At 33.8% G+C, this 18,909-nt stretch overlaps 1 protein-coding gene across 2 annotated transcripts in view; it reads right to left on the reverse strand.

Annotated features, from left to right (window-relative positions):
• The window catches only part of SEMA3A (semaphorin 3A), a 490,617-nt gene that overhangs the window by 161,778 nt on the left and 309,930 nt on the right, over positions 1 to 18,909 (reverse strand). For both annotated transcript variants that reach the window (XM_068550463.1, XM_068550464.1), the window contains 2 exons: positions 8,974 to 9,131; positions 4,483 to 4,545 (listed from right to left, as the gene is read on the reverse strand). In XM_068550463.1, the coding sequence (XP_068406564.1) occupies positions 4,483 to 4,545; positions 8,974 to 9,131 (221 nt within the window). The remainder of the gene's footprint in view (positions 1 to 4,482; positions 4,546 to 8,973; positions 9,132 to 18,909) is intronic.

The raw sequence follows: 18,909 nt of genomic DNA on the forward strand, positions 1-18,909 counted from the left end.
GTCCTGCTTTTCCTGTTGTATTCTTGCATCTGAATCTAATACCAACAAGACAGCACTTCCTCCAGGATGGTTTGTTTAAAGGAGATTTACTTCCAGAGGACATTTAGAGAAAACACTAAAACCAGTAGGAAAAGGGTAAACTTGGGTTCTAGAAACCACGGAGAGCACTCAAGAAGGTTGTTAGTTTACTTTTCTATAAATGTTCAGGTCAGTTCCTATTTTGGTTACAATTCTATCTTGAAGTCCTGATGGCTGCAAAAACCACTCAAGGCCTCATTCATGTGGTTTTGAGCATCACAAGAGGTCTTTGAAAGGAATTATTGTCCATCAGTCACAGCTGACTATTATTTACTCAAGATACAGTGCAGAATTTCCTTCAAACTGTCCATGTGTCACTTCACAAATATGGTGTTGAATGAAAATTTTAAAAAACCAAAAAACCAAAAACCTCTTTACCCTTAATCTTTCTTTTTAAGTGGTTATTTAAGACATTTTTGGTAAAAATACTAATTCTATTTTTTATGTTTGTCAAGGAAGAAATGTTACAATCCCAATAAATCAACTATTTGCTATTTTCTAAAATCATATATTAAGAAAGAAAAAAAAATGCATCTGTATGTTAAAGTCCAAACATAACCAATAAATGCCATGTATCCTATTTAAATTAGTTATGTAAATTGAGATACATAAGTGAGGTCTCCTGAAAAGTAAAATAAATTTTAATAAAATGCATTCCAAATGCACAAAATGTATTTTGCATAACAGTCAATGAAAAGCAATATTAAAGGAATAAGATGGGTTACCAGAAAAATAGTACAAAATATATTTTATTATTTAAATATACTTTAGTGTTTGGTGTTTAGTGTTAAGAGCTAAAGGAAAAATACATTTTTCTTTGAACTAAAATATATGGAAATTGTTGTGTTTTCCCTTCATTAAATAAGTGTTAACAAAGAAAAATAAAAATTCGCCATGACTGAATTGATTTAACGTAGAATGTAGAGGAATAACAAAAGCATGAGGTTACATTAATTAGCTGGCTTAAGATCTGTATGACTAATATTGCCATACTGTTAAACTTTGAAAAATTTACATCTTTTAATGCACACATAATTACCTATTTCTAACATAATATATGACATAATGCATAAGTTTGCAGAATCCTCATTACAAGATATTATGAAATAATCAGGTGCCATTAATACCCTGTATCAGACTTGGCAAACACCGTATGTTTTAGCTCTTTTTAATTTAGTTCTATCAAACCCGTAAGTATTTTCAGTAAGCCTGAAAAATACAATAAAGTTGCTTTTCTTAGCGAGGAAACCTCTGAGGTCATGATTAAGGTTATTCATAGGGCACTGTGGGGATCTTGACTTTATTGCAGCTGCTGAAATAACTGTGTTTGGGCTATCACCAGAATCCCTCAGTGTTCAGTACTGATAGCGGAGCAGGAATGGGAGAGGAGGGGAGGGGAGGGGAGGGGAGGGGAGGGAAGGGAAGGGGAGGGGAGGGAAAGGGAGGGGGGAGGGGAGGGGAGGGAAAGGGAGGGGGGAGGGGAGGGGAGGGGGGAGGGGAGGGGAGGGGAGGGGAGGGGAGGGGAGGGGAGGGGAGGGGAGGGGAGGGAAGGGAAGGGAAGGGGAGGGGAGGGGAGGGGAGAGGAGGGAAGGGAAGGGAAGGGGAGGGGAGAGGAGGGAAGGGGCGGGGAGAGGAGGGAAGGGGCGGGGAGGGGAGGGGAGGGGGAGGGGAGGGGAGGGGGGAGGGAAGGGGAGGGAAGGGGAGGGGAGGGGAGGGGAGGGGAGGGAAGGGAAGGGGAGGGGAGGGGAGGGGAGGGAAGGGAAGGGGAGGGGAGGGGAGAGGAGGGAAGGGGAGGGAAGGGGAGGGGAGGGGAGAGGAGGGAAGGGGAGGGAAGGGGAGGGGAGGGGAGAGGAGGGAAGGGAAGGGGAGGGGAGGGGAGAGGAGGGAAGGGGAGGGGAGGGGAGGGGAGAGGAGCAGGGGAGGCGAGGCGAGAGGCATAGAAGATAAGGGAAATGTACTGAGGTGAATTTTGGAAACCACAAACACAAAAGAATATCTGCTATCTTAGCAACTGAAATGTGCTCAGTACTTGGCTCAGTGTTTTTTATAAAATCCAGATAAGTTGTCAGATAAGTATGGTTATTATCTTCAGTGTTCAGATGGAATTGAATTCAGAACAGTTCCACACTACAGTGGTCATGTTCATTAGAGAGGACCAAACAAATTTCATTAATGATGTTTTCACTTAGAAATTGTCTAAGCAACTCTGTTACATATACTAATAGTTAATTTTGTATCATGCATTACAGTCTGTGTAATAATTTCATTTGTCTTACAAGAATGTCACGAGCTGGTTATTATTACATCCACACGCTTAAAAAGACCAGAATAGGTAAGGTATTTATTTGAATCTCTACTGCTTATTATCTGTGTGTTAATAGCTAAGTTCAAATCCATACATGCCACACAACACCAAAAACTTCAGCAGAGGCACAAAAATTTTGATCCTGACTTCTAGCATAGTACTCAAAATGTTCCAAAATTTTTGAATGAAACAATTCTGAATGAATATGCTGAATCATTATATTTCTTAAGAAAACGGTGGTAATGATACCCACTTGACAAAATTATTGTTAAAACTACATATATAAAATACTATTTAAATTATCAAAGTACTTGGCACAGGATAGAATTCTCAGTAGTTCTAAGTTTCCATGTCTTCACCTGTTATACTTTAACAGAAAGAGAAAAAAATCTGTTTTTAAAAGTCACAGCTGTATACAGGTAAAACCTCCATTTCTCTCCATCCTTAGTTATTATCACACTGAAGTCTTTCAACATAATTTGTTAATGGTAAATATAGCATTTTGATGTTAATAAATTTTTGTGTATTCAGTCATATTTCTTGCCTACATTTATGCAATATTACCTACTTCTAAATAATTTTCACAAAATCTATTGAACTTCTCTCTCACAACTGCAAAATATGTAATGTCCCATTTAATGGATAACATACTAAAACCCCCCAAAAGTTAAGGTACTTGCTCAAGTAAAATTAATGAGTCAGTGGGGAATCAACATAAAATTCTTGACTTCTTTGGACTCCTACTTCATTTTTCTTTCTATTTACTCCTTTTCAATCATCCCAACCTATGTATTAACTTGGGGTAGTATGAAATTTGATAGAACAGAAGTTTTTGTCCACTTTCACATAATCAGAAAAATGTTTACTGTACTATGGTTTAATGTGACTTGTAATCACTATATTTAAATTGAAATTTTTAAGGATGAATTTCCCATGTTTGCTGTTATGTATTAATCATGGATGGGAGATACCTGTGCTTTGTGCTCCATTATCTGCCTTCACCTGTAGCCAACACTGCTACCAGATTGAGACATTCTTTTCCATGAACTCCGATTTCACTTCTAAATCCTTCTAAACGTATACATCATCTTAGGCAGCTGCTACCAATCAATCAGATTGTCCCTTGAGAATACCTATATGTCTATATACATACATACAAGTTGATTTATGTCTTTATGCACATAGAATAAATTTCTTCTAAATGCTAATATAGAGACAAAACTTTTAAACTTATTTCCTTGTGTTTTGGATCCAAAAATATCTGGTAAGACATAAAATAATACAAATTATATTTAAAATCCTGAATTCATGTTAATTTATTGATTTAAATGATTATAACCGACTTTCATGATCTGTGCAGATCCTTGGCTATACTTCAAACCAGCGGCCCACTTAATTTTACTGACAAAGTTTACCTCAGGAAAAATGGCCTCTACCTACTAACAGTGGTAAAACCATTGTAGGGACTGCTTACCATTCACTCATCTTTTGTCCGTAGTACCCAGGACAATGTCTGTTGCATAGTCATTTCTCAATCCATATTTATTTAAGGAATGAGTGCATGAAAAGTGAGAAAGAAGGAGGGAAGGGAAGAGAGAAGTTCTAAGGGAGGAAGGAGAAAAAAGAAGAAATGTAAGAAGGAAAGGAGGAGAAAGAAAAAGAAAGAAAAGGAATAGAATGAAATGGAAAGAAGGAGGGGAATTTAATCATGATGACTCAGAAGAAGAAAAATTTCAATTCATTCAAAAGGAACTCAAGAGGAATTAACGTGAAAACAAATCTGCACAAATAAGTTGACTTATTGAGTATAAGTATATATGCTAAAAATGCACTTTGTTAATTACCTTTTGTGTATATAAATCATCAAAAGGAACACATTTTTGCTTTATTCAGGTGTATTGTCATTTTCTACCCACTTGCTTTACATAAGATTTTCAATACTTTACATAAAAATGTCAATATTCAAAATCAAATATCATTAATTTGTTTCTAAGTCCAGAAGCAAAGAATGGTGTTTAATATAACACTGAACAAAAATTATGATAGAGTAATAAATTCCTTATGCAATTACTAAAATAACTTAGTAGATTGATACTTACCAGGATATCTTTTCCAGCCCACTTGCATTCATCCCTTCTGGTGTAAGACACTGGCCACACAATCTAAGGGCAGAGAAGAAACATTATTTTCTGCCAATTAAGTTTTCTAAGAGACCCAACGTTATAGTCTGTTAGAACAAATGGAGCAACTGAGATAAAGAAAGTTCCATAAAGCATTATGTGGCAGGAACCTCTTAGTTTAGACTTTGCAGTGGCAACAGTTAATTGGCATGAACTTAACATCTTCCACTCTCTGTCTACCCATTAGGCTTTGCTGTATAAATGAAAGTTGAGCAACACAGAAATTTATGTAGTCAGTAGATTTAAGCAGTGTGCAATGGAAAGAATTGTAAGGCAGGTTGGGAAAGGGAGATCATCTTGAGACCACGTGAGAATCTAGTGAAGAGAGATAGAAATAAGCATAGAATGTGGCTTGCAGTCTTCTAAATGAATTGGTCTTTATAATAAAATAGTGATTTTGAAATTTTAACATCAGGTGCTCTGGATCCATTTCTGTAATTCAAATCTCAGCATGACATGCTAGAATGAGCAACTGATAGGGTTAGAAAAACCCATTTTAGAAAGGAATTTTTTTTTTTTTTTTTTTTTGGACAGGGAAAATAGGTAAGAGTAGCACTACATAATTTCAGGAGATAAAGGAGGAAATGAAGAAGCAAATAGATAGCTCTAAAAAAAAAAAAATCACCTTCCCCACTGTAGGCAAAACTCAGACTGTGTAGTAACTGTATTTTCATCCCTGATATTTGGTCTTCATCTTTCCAAAGGTTCCTGTATTGTTTGAATACAGTGACAGTGGTAGATAAATCAAGTGACAGTGGTAGATAAATCAAGGCATGACTCATGGCTTAGAGGATTGTAGATGCATTTCCCTCAATAATATTAATTCAAATACCCTCATCTAAATTTTAATATAAAATTTTCCAGTCCCCTGAGCAATTCCCATGACTCCTATCTGTACTGGGGTAGAGCAATTTTAATTTTTTTTTATTCATCTTTCTTTTCTGGTAACATTAGTTAATTTCAGGAAAAAAAAAAAAAGTCATATGTAAAAGAAAAATCCAGAGATGATGGCAGTTAATCATCCATGTCTGCTAGAAAGCTTTTAGTCTCAAAATGACTGATTATCATTCATGTGGGAACCTCTAGATAATTCAGTATAAATGGTCATAAACTTGGGCAAAGGCTGTGATAGTCAATCTAGGGAATTAAAAAGCAAAATATAACACATTTATAAACAAGAATTTAGGACATATTGAAATAACCTATGATGACATGGCAAGTGCATTTCAGGTCCATGTCACAATAAAAAGCCCTAAAAATTTTTGGACATGTATTTATTTTTACCATTTGAAGCTCTTAATTTATGTATTCTTTTCCTTTTCAGGTACTTTTCTTTTCATGTGTATCTGTGTATGTAAAGTAAAACATACACAGGAGGAGGATCAAATATAAATTTTCTCTGGGACACAAAAATAATATATAGAAGAGCTAAGATTTATTGACTGTCATATTCAGCTTTCCAGCTAGATTGTGAAAAATCACAGATTATTAAAACAGATAACTTTTTAAATTGAAAAGGGCAGGTTGTTTTCTCGTAGTCTCCTAGCTCTTGATTATCAGCATTGACACAACATGGGCCTCATTTTGCGATTTCTCTCTTATGACATATATTAATAAAAAGTAATTTTGCTAATAGTCACGCTAAATCCTCTCATATTTAGAGGGGTGTATACTCTCAACTTGTTAAAGATCAGGGTAAAAAAAAATTAGCTTAAAGATCTGGCATGAGTAAAATAAATTCTCGTGTAGAAAGTGCTCTTTTGGAAAGCAATTTAATAAGAATAACTATAAGTCAATGGAACAAATACATAAATTGTCCTTCCAATAGCATCTATTTCCATGAAGAATAATTCCTACCTTTTGGTTAGATTTGTTAACCTGTTGATATTTTTTCTTCTTGCTCAAAAACTTCTCAGTTAACAGTACCTAAATTTCTTACCCTAATATTCAGAGTGCTTCATGATCTATTTTAGACTTTCCCTTCTTTATGCTTCTGTACATCTACCCATGGTAGCTCCTCTTACTCATTATCGAATAAGCATTTATGCCTTAAGGAGACTGAGCCCTTTACCAAGGCCAAGAATCTTTTCATGGTCCTTTCAAACCTGAGACTGTGTTTTTGTCTCTAACAGGGAGTGGCCTAGTATTTACCTTTATGCTCATACATCTTTAGTATTATCTTGTAAGTTCCTCAAGAATTATTGATGACATACCCTAGTGCCCCCTATAGAGTTTATCACAGTAGTAGATGCTTAGGAAAAAGTTGTTGAATAACATTACACATAGGGTAAAAAGAGCATTAATAGACAATATAGACAAAGAGATATAATCCTTAAGTAAATTGTATTTACCCTTATAAACAGTGTGATATAATTAAAATTAAATAATATGTTGAAACGAATGCTTTAAAATTTAGAAATATGTCTTCTATTACTAGAATAATGTTTTGAATCAAGAGCCTATAAGAAGAACACTATGACATTGGGCAAGTCACCTAACTTTTATTTAACCCATTATTTCAGTATATGTTTACTACAAGTGATGCATCCTGGGCATACAAATGTCTCTAGGATTTTTCTTACCTATAAAATAGTAGGTTGTTTATATGACAATTTAGTTCTTTTCAATTTTAGAGCCAACTGAATATATAAACCAAATTAAGAATATTTATTCAGAAAAAATGTTGAATACATTAAACATATATTCTGAGGTGAGATGTGCTCAAATATGTTCTATTTATAGATACATAGATATATACATAGATACATAGATATAATAACTATATACATATATTCATATATATGGATTTCATAAAATGATGAAAATTCTATAAACACTGAAAATTTGTACTGATATAACCTCCTGTTATTAAAATATGTAGTCTTCCTAATCATCTTACATTTTTCATTCATTTTATAAAGGATGGTTGTCTTTCACTAAAACAACAAAAACTTGCTTACTTTTTGACCTTTACAAAAGATGCTAAGATAAATATTTTTATCATTTCAGAAAAAACAATAGATAACCAGTTTTCTTAGATAATAGATAACCTTAGGGATACTGTTAATCTGAGGAGGCTTCAAAATCTAATATGTTGAAAAATCAAAAAAGAAATATCCAAGGTGATTTTTAAATGTTATATCTTAATTCCAAAATATATCATTAAGGGCACTGCCATTTTATTTGACTATATGTTATGAATCAAATCTCTTAATATATAGTCAGAATTTTAATGTTTGGGTAATAGAAGAAAAGTAAAAGTCTTAGGTTTAGCGGTATACTCTATTAGAGATACGAATCAGCCCTGAAATTAAATCTTCACTTTATCCCAAAACAACATTCTCCAACCAGAAAAAAAGCTTTTTACAATTCTGTTACTTTTTAAAAATAACTGTCCAATATGTTACAGTTTATAAGAAGTTGAGGCACACGACTTTAAAACCCTGAGTGTTAAGCAGCAGCAAAACTAACATATATATATATATATATACACACAAAATAAAGTGTATACACCCTAAAAAGCATGTTATATTACCACTCTTGGGAAAGCTGTTGCATAAAGATCTTTGTTCCTCAGAGAACTGACAGGAAATACCGACTGAAAAAAAATGCTTGACTTACAATACAGCATATAGACTCAGTAGCACAATTTCCACTGATCTGTCAGCCCATGTTTATTTTCCAAACTGTATAGCTTATTAATTAAATAAGCCAGAAACACAATAAAGTATATTAAAAATACTGATAGAAGGCTAGTGTCTAAATGTCCATGTTTGCAAAAACCTGACACTGAAAACTGATCTTTGTGATCAGTGTTTGGCCAACTTTTTTGTTTAAAAGGCCAGATAGTGAATATTTTAGACTTTGTGATCCAGATGATTTCTATCACAATTACTCAGCTCTGCCACTGTAGAATGAAAGCAGATATAGACAATATGTAAATGAATGAGAGTGCCTGTGTTCTAATAAACTTTCCAAACGCAGGCGACATTCAGATGAGGCATGTATATGATGACTGATGAACTCTGCATGTGCTGGCAATACAGAGAGATATGTAAATTATATATAAATATATATACCTAGTATATGAAATCAATTATGATATATTTCTATAATGCTTTGGGGATTTAATTTTATGCAGGAAAAATGATAAATCTGTGGAAGAATAAGCTAAAGTTAGTATTTCTTATAATGATCACTGAAAATACTACAGTTTCCTCCCTGATAATTTTGACGGTTTACTGCATCCATTGATTTGTGATAGTCAGATCAGTGCATTATTTTTATTTGTGTCTGAAAAGATAATTTAAACAATTTTTTTCAGTTGTCACACTGTTAAATAGCTAGAAAATTCTATATAACTTGAATTGTTTCGAAAGAATTATAGTACATATATTAGAATAAAGATACCTTTTGAAAATCCTTGATATTAACCAGGTTGAATGAAAATATGTGATCCTTTGCTCCAACATACAGCCTACTCCGTTCCTCATCCAAAAGGAAGGTATGATAACTGGAGCTGTTGGCCAAGCCATTGAAAGTGATCACATTGTTGGATTCCAACATTTCTGCAAGGTAACAAAGCAAGACATTGGGTGTTAATGTGAGGTCCTAAATGAGCACAGACTATTGGTACATGGTAATGTGGCTACTGCCTGCTGTAGTTACCAATCAGAGGTTATTCTTTGTGGAACTAAAAAATATACAGGACTTCTTTACATTTCATTGAAGTGGGAGTTATACTCCCATTAGTTTGCTGATTTCATACTCAAGACCACACACTCCTACAGAAGAAAGGAGAGAAGTAACTTGTCCAAACAATTGGGCTGGTGCAATCTCTGCACGTAGTAATAGATTAGAATGGTCACTTTGTATACAAAATGTCTTTAACTTTACTAAGACTTGTTTAAGTGGTTTCATTTGCTCCAAGTCATTGCTAGAAGGATAAGCATAGGGGCCAACAGAGCAGAGGTAGTGTGGGGAAAACACTGTTTAACCTCCTAGGTTGTCTGAGGCCTCTTTTTATTTACGTCTTTTTGACCATTAAATCATTAACTCCACCATCTAAATACTTTGTAATATTTTGTAGCTGACATATATAATAGATAAACTGAGTTAGGCTTTTATAAAAACACTGAATTAAATTAATTTTACTATATGACCCCAATTTTTCAGTTTGCTATTGATTTCCAATTTGCTTTTGCTGTGAACAGGCAAATACTGAACTGTTTTAGACCTACACCTTAAGTGAGAAAAACATCTTCAGATAGAAATAACAGTAAGTCCACCTTTGCACTAGAGAGTTAAGTGTTGATCATCACCAAAGAGATTTTCTTTATCTGCTTCAATTGAAGCACATAGTAGAACCTTTTCATCAGCCTCCATAAAATGTAGAATGTGCCTTCCAAGGAGAGGAAGACGAAATGGAAGACCTTTCTGCTTCAATGTCCCAGTCCTATCCCAAGACATTAGCCATTTGATAAGTTGCCTGCTTTATTTCTCTTATTGCCTTTTCCATCTTATCAAAAATATTATTTTAATAGAGAATAAAGTTCAAACTCCTTAAATTAGCCTTAAAGGTCAGATCAACACCATCTGCGTTTAGACCCCACCTCAGTACTCTTTCTCACGTCCACAACCCTCTGTGTCCACATTCTCTGTGGTCATCCACTTATTAGCCTTTCCTGCCATTGCTCCTGACACCTACAACTATATGCCACCTAGAGAAAACAGTATCACTCTTCCAAGCTAGTTCAAATGCAATCCCTAAGAATTCTCATAGAATTAATTTCTTTGTAATATTTTGCGTGAATTACTCATAATCCGCATCACACTGTCAATTATTACAATCATTCCTATAAATGACTTATCTACCAGAATTAACATTCCCTCACGTAAGGAGATATATAGTTAATAGCTCATCATCCACAACTCACATGGTTTCTTTTCCATATTACCAGGTCGTAAATATTAAATTGAATGCTTGCCTGTCTATCTATCTATCTACCTACCTATCCATCTTACACACAAAATTACAAGAATTAATTGTTAATAAATTGTTAAAAGATGCTTTTCTAATTTCTTCATGAGAAACGGTACAATACTGGGCTTGTCTTATCTTATCCTCTACCTCTGACAAAAAAAAAAAAAAAAAAAAAAGGAAGGAAGGAAGAATAGAAGGAAGGAGGGAAGGAAGAAATAGATCAAGGGAGTTTCATTCACGCAAGTCATATCAGAAATAAATGAGAGCTGTTAAGTCTCCAGAGAGAAAGAACAGAGAGTCCACCACATGATATCTGAATGTAAATGTCATTCCTCTCACGAAATGATTGTAAAGGATCAATGCTACAGAGAGTCAATGTAAGACTGATATTTCAGGCACTCTGAGCTGTGTGAGGATGCAAAGGGCTATTACCAGAGACCGGGGCTGTATCGCTGGATATATTCATGCATTGACTGAATGGCTGTATAAAGAGATCTGTTTACCAAATAGACTAGATAACCTTCACTCTTCTTTCCAATTCTAAACTCTATAATTCTACCCTAATACCAGAGAGACTAAACTATAGGTAGCTAGGCAAAATAAAAAAATTTGAAAAGCCAGCTGAGTCTAAACCAAGAAAATTACATAGAGATATTAATCATTGGGAGGGTCATTTAAGAGACACAAGGATTGATTTTAATTTGAAATGCATAGAAACCATGTATGAGAGCTCTAAGCATAACGTGGAAGAAGTTACAGGAAGACAACTACTACAGCCATAGAACACGGAGTCACAGTTATAGGTGAAAACACAAGCACCACCTCAGTACATACAAGGTGTGTAAACTAGCATGAGTTCCTTACACTACCTGGGTCTCGAGTTCTGGAAGATGGGGTTAATAATAAATCTCCCAAGAGTTATTATGAAGGTGAAATTAGATAATTCATAAAAAATTACTGCAATAGTTTGCATAGTAAACAGTTAAAGATTACCTGTTTGTATAAGTAGAGCTTAAATATTAATATGTTTGATCTTCTTGACTACAAGTAGGAAATTAGGGTCCAGATGGAGCTGAATGAAAAAAGTACTTTTCTACTATCTTACCAAGTGTGCTGACTTGTTAACATCAGTAATTTTGTATGGTGAAGGGATAAATAAGAAGAGCACTATGCTCCTTGATTTATATTAATATTAAATGTAATGCTCATATTAAGAACAGTATTCTTTTTTGTTTGCCGATTTCTGTATGCTGAAGTTTAAATAGCAAAAATAATGACTTTCTATATCACAATTTTAAACAATGAAAATATTCATACAATTGAAAAATATGTTACAGCTTGAGTTCAGGGAGAATTATTGGTTCCTAGGTACTGACAACTTAGAGAAAGTCTTCAGTCATTTACGTGTGAACTCACTCTAGAAACAAACTACACTTTAAAAAATGTTACTGCTGGATCATTTCATTAAACAAAAAGGCAATTTTTCCTGGAGTACAGGTTAGCAGCTGTTCTACATTCCTTTCAAATGTACTTAATTTTGCCTCATCATTCCTTTTGCTGCAATTTCTTTAGATGTTCCTCTGTATCAGGGACTTTACACATTGCTTTGTAACTGCGAGAGGAGTCTTTTTGAGACCTTCTTGGCAGTGAGCCAGGGCAAATTCTGGATTGCTTAGATTATCTCACCACTTTTCAGGGTGAAAAAACCTAGGTTAAAATCAGAGATTTTTTTCTCAAAGTCTAGATTTCACATTTTTAAATATTCTGTTTTCCTTTATGATTTTTAACTTAAATGTATGATTTTATTTTCCCTATATGTAGACATGTTCAGCTGCAACTGATATTAAATAACTTCAACTTTGACTTTACTCCTTTAGAGTCAAAGAATTTTAGGTGTTTCTTTTCAGCTTCTGTTATGTAACTCTTACCATTACACAAATTGGTATTGGAACTAAAATTAATATTCAGTAATATGAGATGTTTAATACTCCACTACTTCCTTACATCTTGCCTATGTTCACATTTAGTCAAACAACAACAAATGTTATTTTAGAAAAACCTAAATTTCTAGAGAATCAGCTTGACTTTGGTGAATCCTAGTAGACTAAAGCATACAAAGGCACTAATTCTTTTTGGGTGCAATTCAGTTTTTCCCTTGTTGAGACATTACTTCAACCTCTACATGCTGTGTCAACCATAGAGGAAAGTAAATGTAGGACTGTAATCAAAAGTGTCATTTCAGACAAGCACTCTTAATGAACTATGTATTCTTAAATTTGAAAGATAATTAAGCAGACATTTTGTTTATTCCAGATTCATCAAATGATTTAGTGTTCCTATAATTTGCTTAATGACAAAATGAAAGATAAAGTGGTCACAAGGCCAAGCAAATAGTTTGTGTTCAATAAATGCTACCTATTATCATCATTATTATTATGACAGGCTATAAGACAATGCAGACAGTAAGCATAAGTGTATAGATGTTCTGGAAGGGAAAATCAATTCATATAATTTCAAGCAGCGTTGTTTTCAATTATAAATAGATTGCATTCTCTTGTGATGTAATACTAAAAAATCTTATGAATGTTATGAAGTTCAAGACACAAATAAAGTCCATTTGATAGATTTTTTATATCTAGTATCATGCAGCAAAAGGAGAAAAGAAATTTTAATTGATCTGTTCTTTAATCAGAATATCCTATCAAATAATCATGGGAGAAGAACCGTGATTTTTTTCTAATGAGTCAATTGTCATTTTCATTATACTTATTTATTTATAAATTTTCAGATTTGCCTTTTCCCCCTGAATTCATCAGGATCTCTAATGTAGCTCTATTTGAATAAAGAAAAAGGAAAAGACATCGTTAGCAGTCACTATCAGTACGTTATTTAAGATACTGAAAAATTATTTTATAAGTTAATGCTCTTCTTGTATATTTAATATACGAAAAGAAAAAAGGTAACAAAATTTACATCAAAATCACATATGTAGATTCAGCTCTACATAAGAAAGTTGTATAGTTCCTGTGGTATCCTGATTATCTTTAGGATAAGCACAGATTTATACAGATGATTACATTACAATGATCAAATCAGATTTCAAAAAGGCAATAAAGTGAATACTGCTTTCTAGAATGCAAGACCGCCCAGAACTAGACTTTTTTATAGTTGGATAGAGAACTGCTGTACACTTGACCTCAAATCCAAACAATAGCCATCCTGTTCTCTATATTTCTGACTTCCATGACATTTCTATTTCTATTTCTCTCCTCCTTCCTTTCTCCCTCCCTTCAATACCCTCCCTTCTCTAAGTTTTATAGCATGAAAGGTAATAAGACCCCACCAGTTGCTGGACTCTAATGAACTGCCTGTATTCATTGATGGCTTTAGGCTTATGTCCTTTTTCCATGACTAGGACTTTGTCCTTATCATAGAACAAAGATCCTATTTAAAGTAGTCAAAGTTTGGGTCTATACGATATCAAAATATTTTGACTAAATGATCATCACATCTAGATATTTGTAAATATTGGAAAGTTCATCAAGGTCCCAAAATTTTGAGATTCTGTATTTCATCACTTCCTAGATTATTATTTAAATTTCCAAAAACAAAATAAGGGCTGAAAGGAAAGGTTGCACTATAAAAACAAAACAACAAAACAAGTGCTATTTACTATCATTATCATTTCATACAAAGAGGAGAAGGAATTTTATTTAATCAGCAAAAAGTTTACAAAGGACCAAAAAACCACATATAAAGAATAATTTTTAGAGATTAATAAAGTTATACTGTGGGAAAACTCACCTTATTTTTCTGACTTAATTTTGTTCATCGAGGACTAGTTTTTTAACCTTCTTACACGGAAGTGTAAGAGGACATGAAGAAAAACCAGTAGGCAGAAGAGAAAATACAAAGGAAATAAGTTTTCAGTGCCTACTATGTGCCAAAAAAACTGCTGAATGATTTATTAGTATATTTATGTAAGGCCCACAACAACAGTTTGAGGTGGAAATTTTCATTTCCATTTTTTCTCATGAAGAAATTGACTCAGATAGATATTGGGAATATCCTAGGTCATAAAGCTTGTGAGATGTAGAGCAAGATTCTAATTCCTGACACCAGAGGCCAGGCTCTGTCCTCCTCTGCACTACCTCTAAGAAGGTAGAATTTTTGAGAATACTAAGAAATGATCATTGAAAAGGAAAAGCGAGAAATATAAGAATATACTTTGGAGAACGCTAAGAACTGATTGTTGAGAAGTCTGGTTACCTCTCACTATCACATAATTCACCTTAGTTAAGAGTTTCTTAAATATTTATATTATTTTATTTGCTCTGTACTTGGTCTTTTTATACAATAATAACTCTGTGTATAATCTTATGCACAACTATGGCTTTCGTCACTAGCAGTATTTTGACATGTCTCATACGTATGTCTTCAAAGACAGATTTTCCCCCCAAAAGCCAAACAAAGGCTACTAGTAACCTCTATTTACATATTGCACAAATATCTCAGAGTCTGCAGGAATTGATCAGAACTCACTCCCTTTTCTTTTTTCCATTTACATCAACACTTTTCTGTACATTTTAAAATTAGTTGCAAGTATCACTCATCCAAAGAATTGTACAAACCAGAGCCTCTTCATCATCCAGAGACCCATTCCATCACTTCAGTTTTGTTCAACACTATAATTTCTCCTGTAACTTGCTTTTGCTTATATCCTCACTGCCACTGTCACAGTTCAATTCCTTATAATTTCTTCCCTTGATTATTCTAATTATCTTCTAACAGAACTTCCTTTCTAGGTTTATACCAACAAGCCATGTTATGCACTGCCACCAGAATAACCTTTCTACAAAACAAATGTCCCAGGTATGATGTAATTAGTAACTAAAATGTAACAAATCACAAACCTTCCATCCATAAATGCTTTACTACATAAACAAGCTGTAGGAGTCTATATGGCTATAAAATTACTGGAAAATGTCCATAAAAAGCAGAAGTACAGCTAAAGTACAAAAGCAGCAGCAACATCATAACAAACACTTATATGCCAAGTACTGTTCTAATGACACACACATGCTCAATATTTATTGTGTGTGCATTATCCTTCTACTAAAGGAAATCACTGTAGGTAAACTACAGTGAAGGCAGGAGTAGAAGGTGTGAACACCAGACTACTCCACAGTGTCTTTGATGGAGTTTCACAAGACACATGCCAATCACCAAAATATGAAAGAATAAAGAATATATTTTCCTAGAATATATTAAAAAATTTGAAGCTTGTTTTCAAGTCAAAACAACAATTGTACACTCCAACAGTGAGAGAGTGAACTCCTCCAGCTCACTCTCTCACTGTCAGAAGAAGATAAAAAGTTGACCAAAACACAATTGAAAAGCATAGGAAAGAGGAATTGACATAGAAAAGAGAGGATTGAGTCTTGTTGCCAAAGTTCCAAACTAAGTAATAACAAAATCAAATTTTCATTGAAAGAGATGAAATTGATTGGGAAGATAACAAGAATAAAAGATAGGAAATAAAACCTAAAAATAAACATATCTGCAGACTGAAATATCACCATCTTCCAGGAAAATCTAATCTTACAGAGGATCAGTTATGGAACTTCCTAAATAAAGGAAGAATATATTTGGGATCCATGAATAAAAACCCAGTCACCTATCGAAGGAAAGTTATCAGGTGGGCTTCATCCTTATTGAAAGCAAGATTATTTGCCAGAAAACAAAAAAGGAATCTGTGCAAATACCCAACTGAAAACATATGTGACTCAGTAAGTTTATACCCAGCAAGAAAGAGAGGCAATATCAGACATTCTGAAACTTGCAAGGTTTAAGGATACAGACCACCCACCCATTCAAGAAACTACAGCAATAACAACTTCTTAGTAATATATTCATTCAAACAAGGAATGGATCAAACTTAAAAGCACAGATATTACATCACTTGCCTCTTTAAAACCTGCCTAGAAATTTCCAACGTATCATTTGAGCCCTTTGTATTTTCCACACGTTTTTGGGCTCGTTCACCAGTAGATTGTGTGTACGTGTGTTATGTACCTATATATAACGATTTATAAATACATATATTTACACACACACACATGTATGGGTAGAATTGTTTCCAGTTACCTCAATGGCCTGCTATCTATACTTACCACAGCTTAGAATGTGGTCTATCTCCTCCCAATGGTTTCCGTGTTCACTTACCATGTGAACCTACTCAGATTTCAGGATCCAGGTTAAGCCCCTCCTGTGAATTCTCCAGCCTTCTAAGGGAGAGTATATCATGCCTTCCTTTGTGAAACAGTACCATGTAATAATGTAGGTTAATCACCGCTTTATCTTTTTGGCTCCCTTTCTAGAGTTAAAATATGCTGCTTTAACCTATATTTGTATTCCTAGTCCTAGAACCTTTTCCTGGTATATACCCAGTCTTGGCACATAGAAGCAAGTGTCTCAATAAATAGTATTTGAAACACCTTTTTAAAGAAAATGCAGCAAAAACTCAGAAAAAGTAAATGTAATAGCATCTAGGAATAAGTAAATGTTGTGATATGTATTATATGTCAGATTATAGACTAGATTTTCTAATTATATATTACATTCAAATAACCAATAAAATTATGCCATCTAAACCCTAAATTATTTACAATGTGGCTATAAAATTGCTATTTTTAAAAATTCTATGTGCTAAGCACTGCTATAGTCATTTTATATATAATAATCATATGAATAAAGTTTTTCAGAGTTTTGTTTAGTAACATTAAACACAGAAATTATTGCAAGAGTTTATTGCTATAGTTTATAGCAATAGTTTAACTGGTCCCCTATCTTCCTCTCAATTTTAACATATTGTTCAAGGCATTATTATAAAAATTGACCAGAGCCAATTTCAAAAACGTAATGTTTTTATTTTTAAAAAAAGCACCTACACCCACCACTATCACCTTCGCTCAGTCTCCCTAATAAAAGTCACAGTCCCTAATCTTCCTCTGCTACATTGTTCTATGCCTATTTCTATAAGTTCCCACAATTCCATCAGAAATGGCTAGTTTACTCTTCTCTAAATCTAGCATTCCCCCTCTTGCTTCTAGCTTATTTTCCATGTTTTCATGCTTCAAGGTACAGTTAGAAGCCATCTCTCCTATGAAAGCCTTGAGAATTAGTAGGCATTACTCCCTCCTCTGATGCCCCACACACTTTGACCATTACACACACAAATGCATTAACTGCATGCCATTTATCTGCATGGGCATTAGACTATGTGTTTAGTTCTTTTAGATATAAAGTTAGCACAGTGGCATATGGGTCTAATTATCTGTAGAGGAAATGATTAACTAGATAATTATTGAATCTGAGATCTAGAAGGATCTTTATTTTTTTATTTATTTTTTTTTAGAAGGATCTTTAGATTGTAGTCTGATTGTCTCCATTTGCAAAAGAGCATGAGTGACTCTACCATTAACAGTTGCAGAGGCCAGGTTTAAATTCAGGTCTCCTAGCTCTCAGTTCAATGCTCTTTCTAAATAAATTTCTAAAAAATTGTGACTTTAATTTTTTCTCCTCATTTTTGCTGCCTGATCGCTGATGGCAGTAAATTTAGGGCACAAGCATATAGTCAAAAAAAAAAAAAAAAAGTTGGAAACGATTTACTAAGTAACTAATGCATAATGTTAATTTTTACTTCTTGGAAGAATAACAATGAAAGTTTAAATGTCATTATTACATAAATCAACTAAATGTTTCAATGTGGACAAAAATTATTAATACAAACATATATTATAACTGATCACTCATTTCTGTGCAAGATGATTAGTCAGTAAAAATTTAGAATTGAAATGTAGATACTCCTTTTACAATTCAAATCAGTTTAATTTGGTGCTTTAAGTGATGGGCTAGTGATCTAGGATTAAAATTTGTTTCTAGAGTCTGTCTTTTGTCTTATTTGTAAGGCTCCTTTACAGGCAGGTTTCCATCATCAATCAGTTCACCAGCAAGTGTGCATTAAATGCCTATGAGTGGTAAGCATTGTATCATTAGCGAAGAATAAAAAAAGGACGCTTATCTGATTAATGTAATTGAAAGTTTGATTTTTCAGGCAGTCTTGGTCATTTCATTTACCTACACCACAGCATATGTTTCAGTGTGTTCTTCAAATAACTAGCATTTCCCCACATGACTAAAAGAAAGCAAAGTTATTCTGATACTTACAAACCGAGTATTTCATTTCTCCAGTAACAAAACTGTGTAAAATATTCACATATGGAGAATTAAATAGTTATAAACCACTTAGTCACCCATTATCTGTTGCATATGCCCACTATAAGAATTTTTTAAAAACTGCT

The sequence above is a fragment of the Eschrichtius robustus genome, chromosome 8 (genome assembly GCF_028021215.1).
Source record: "Eschrichtius robustus isolate mEscRob2 chromosome 8, mEscRob2.pri, whole genome shotgun sequence".
NCBI classification, from domain to species: Eukaryota; Metazoa; Chordata; class Mammalia; order Artiodactyla; family Eschrichtiidae; genus Eschrichtius; species Eschrichtius robustus.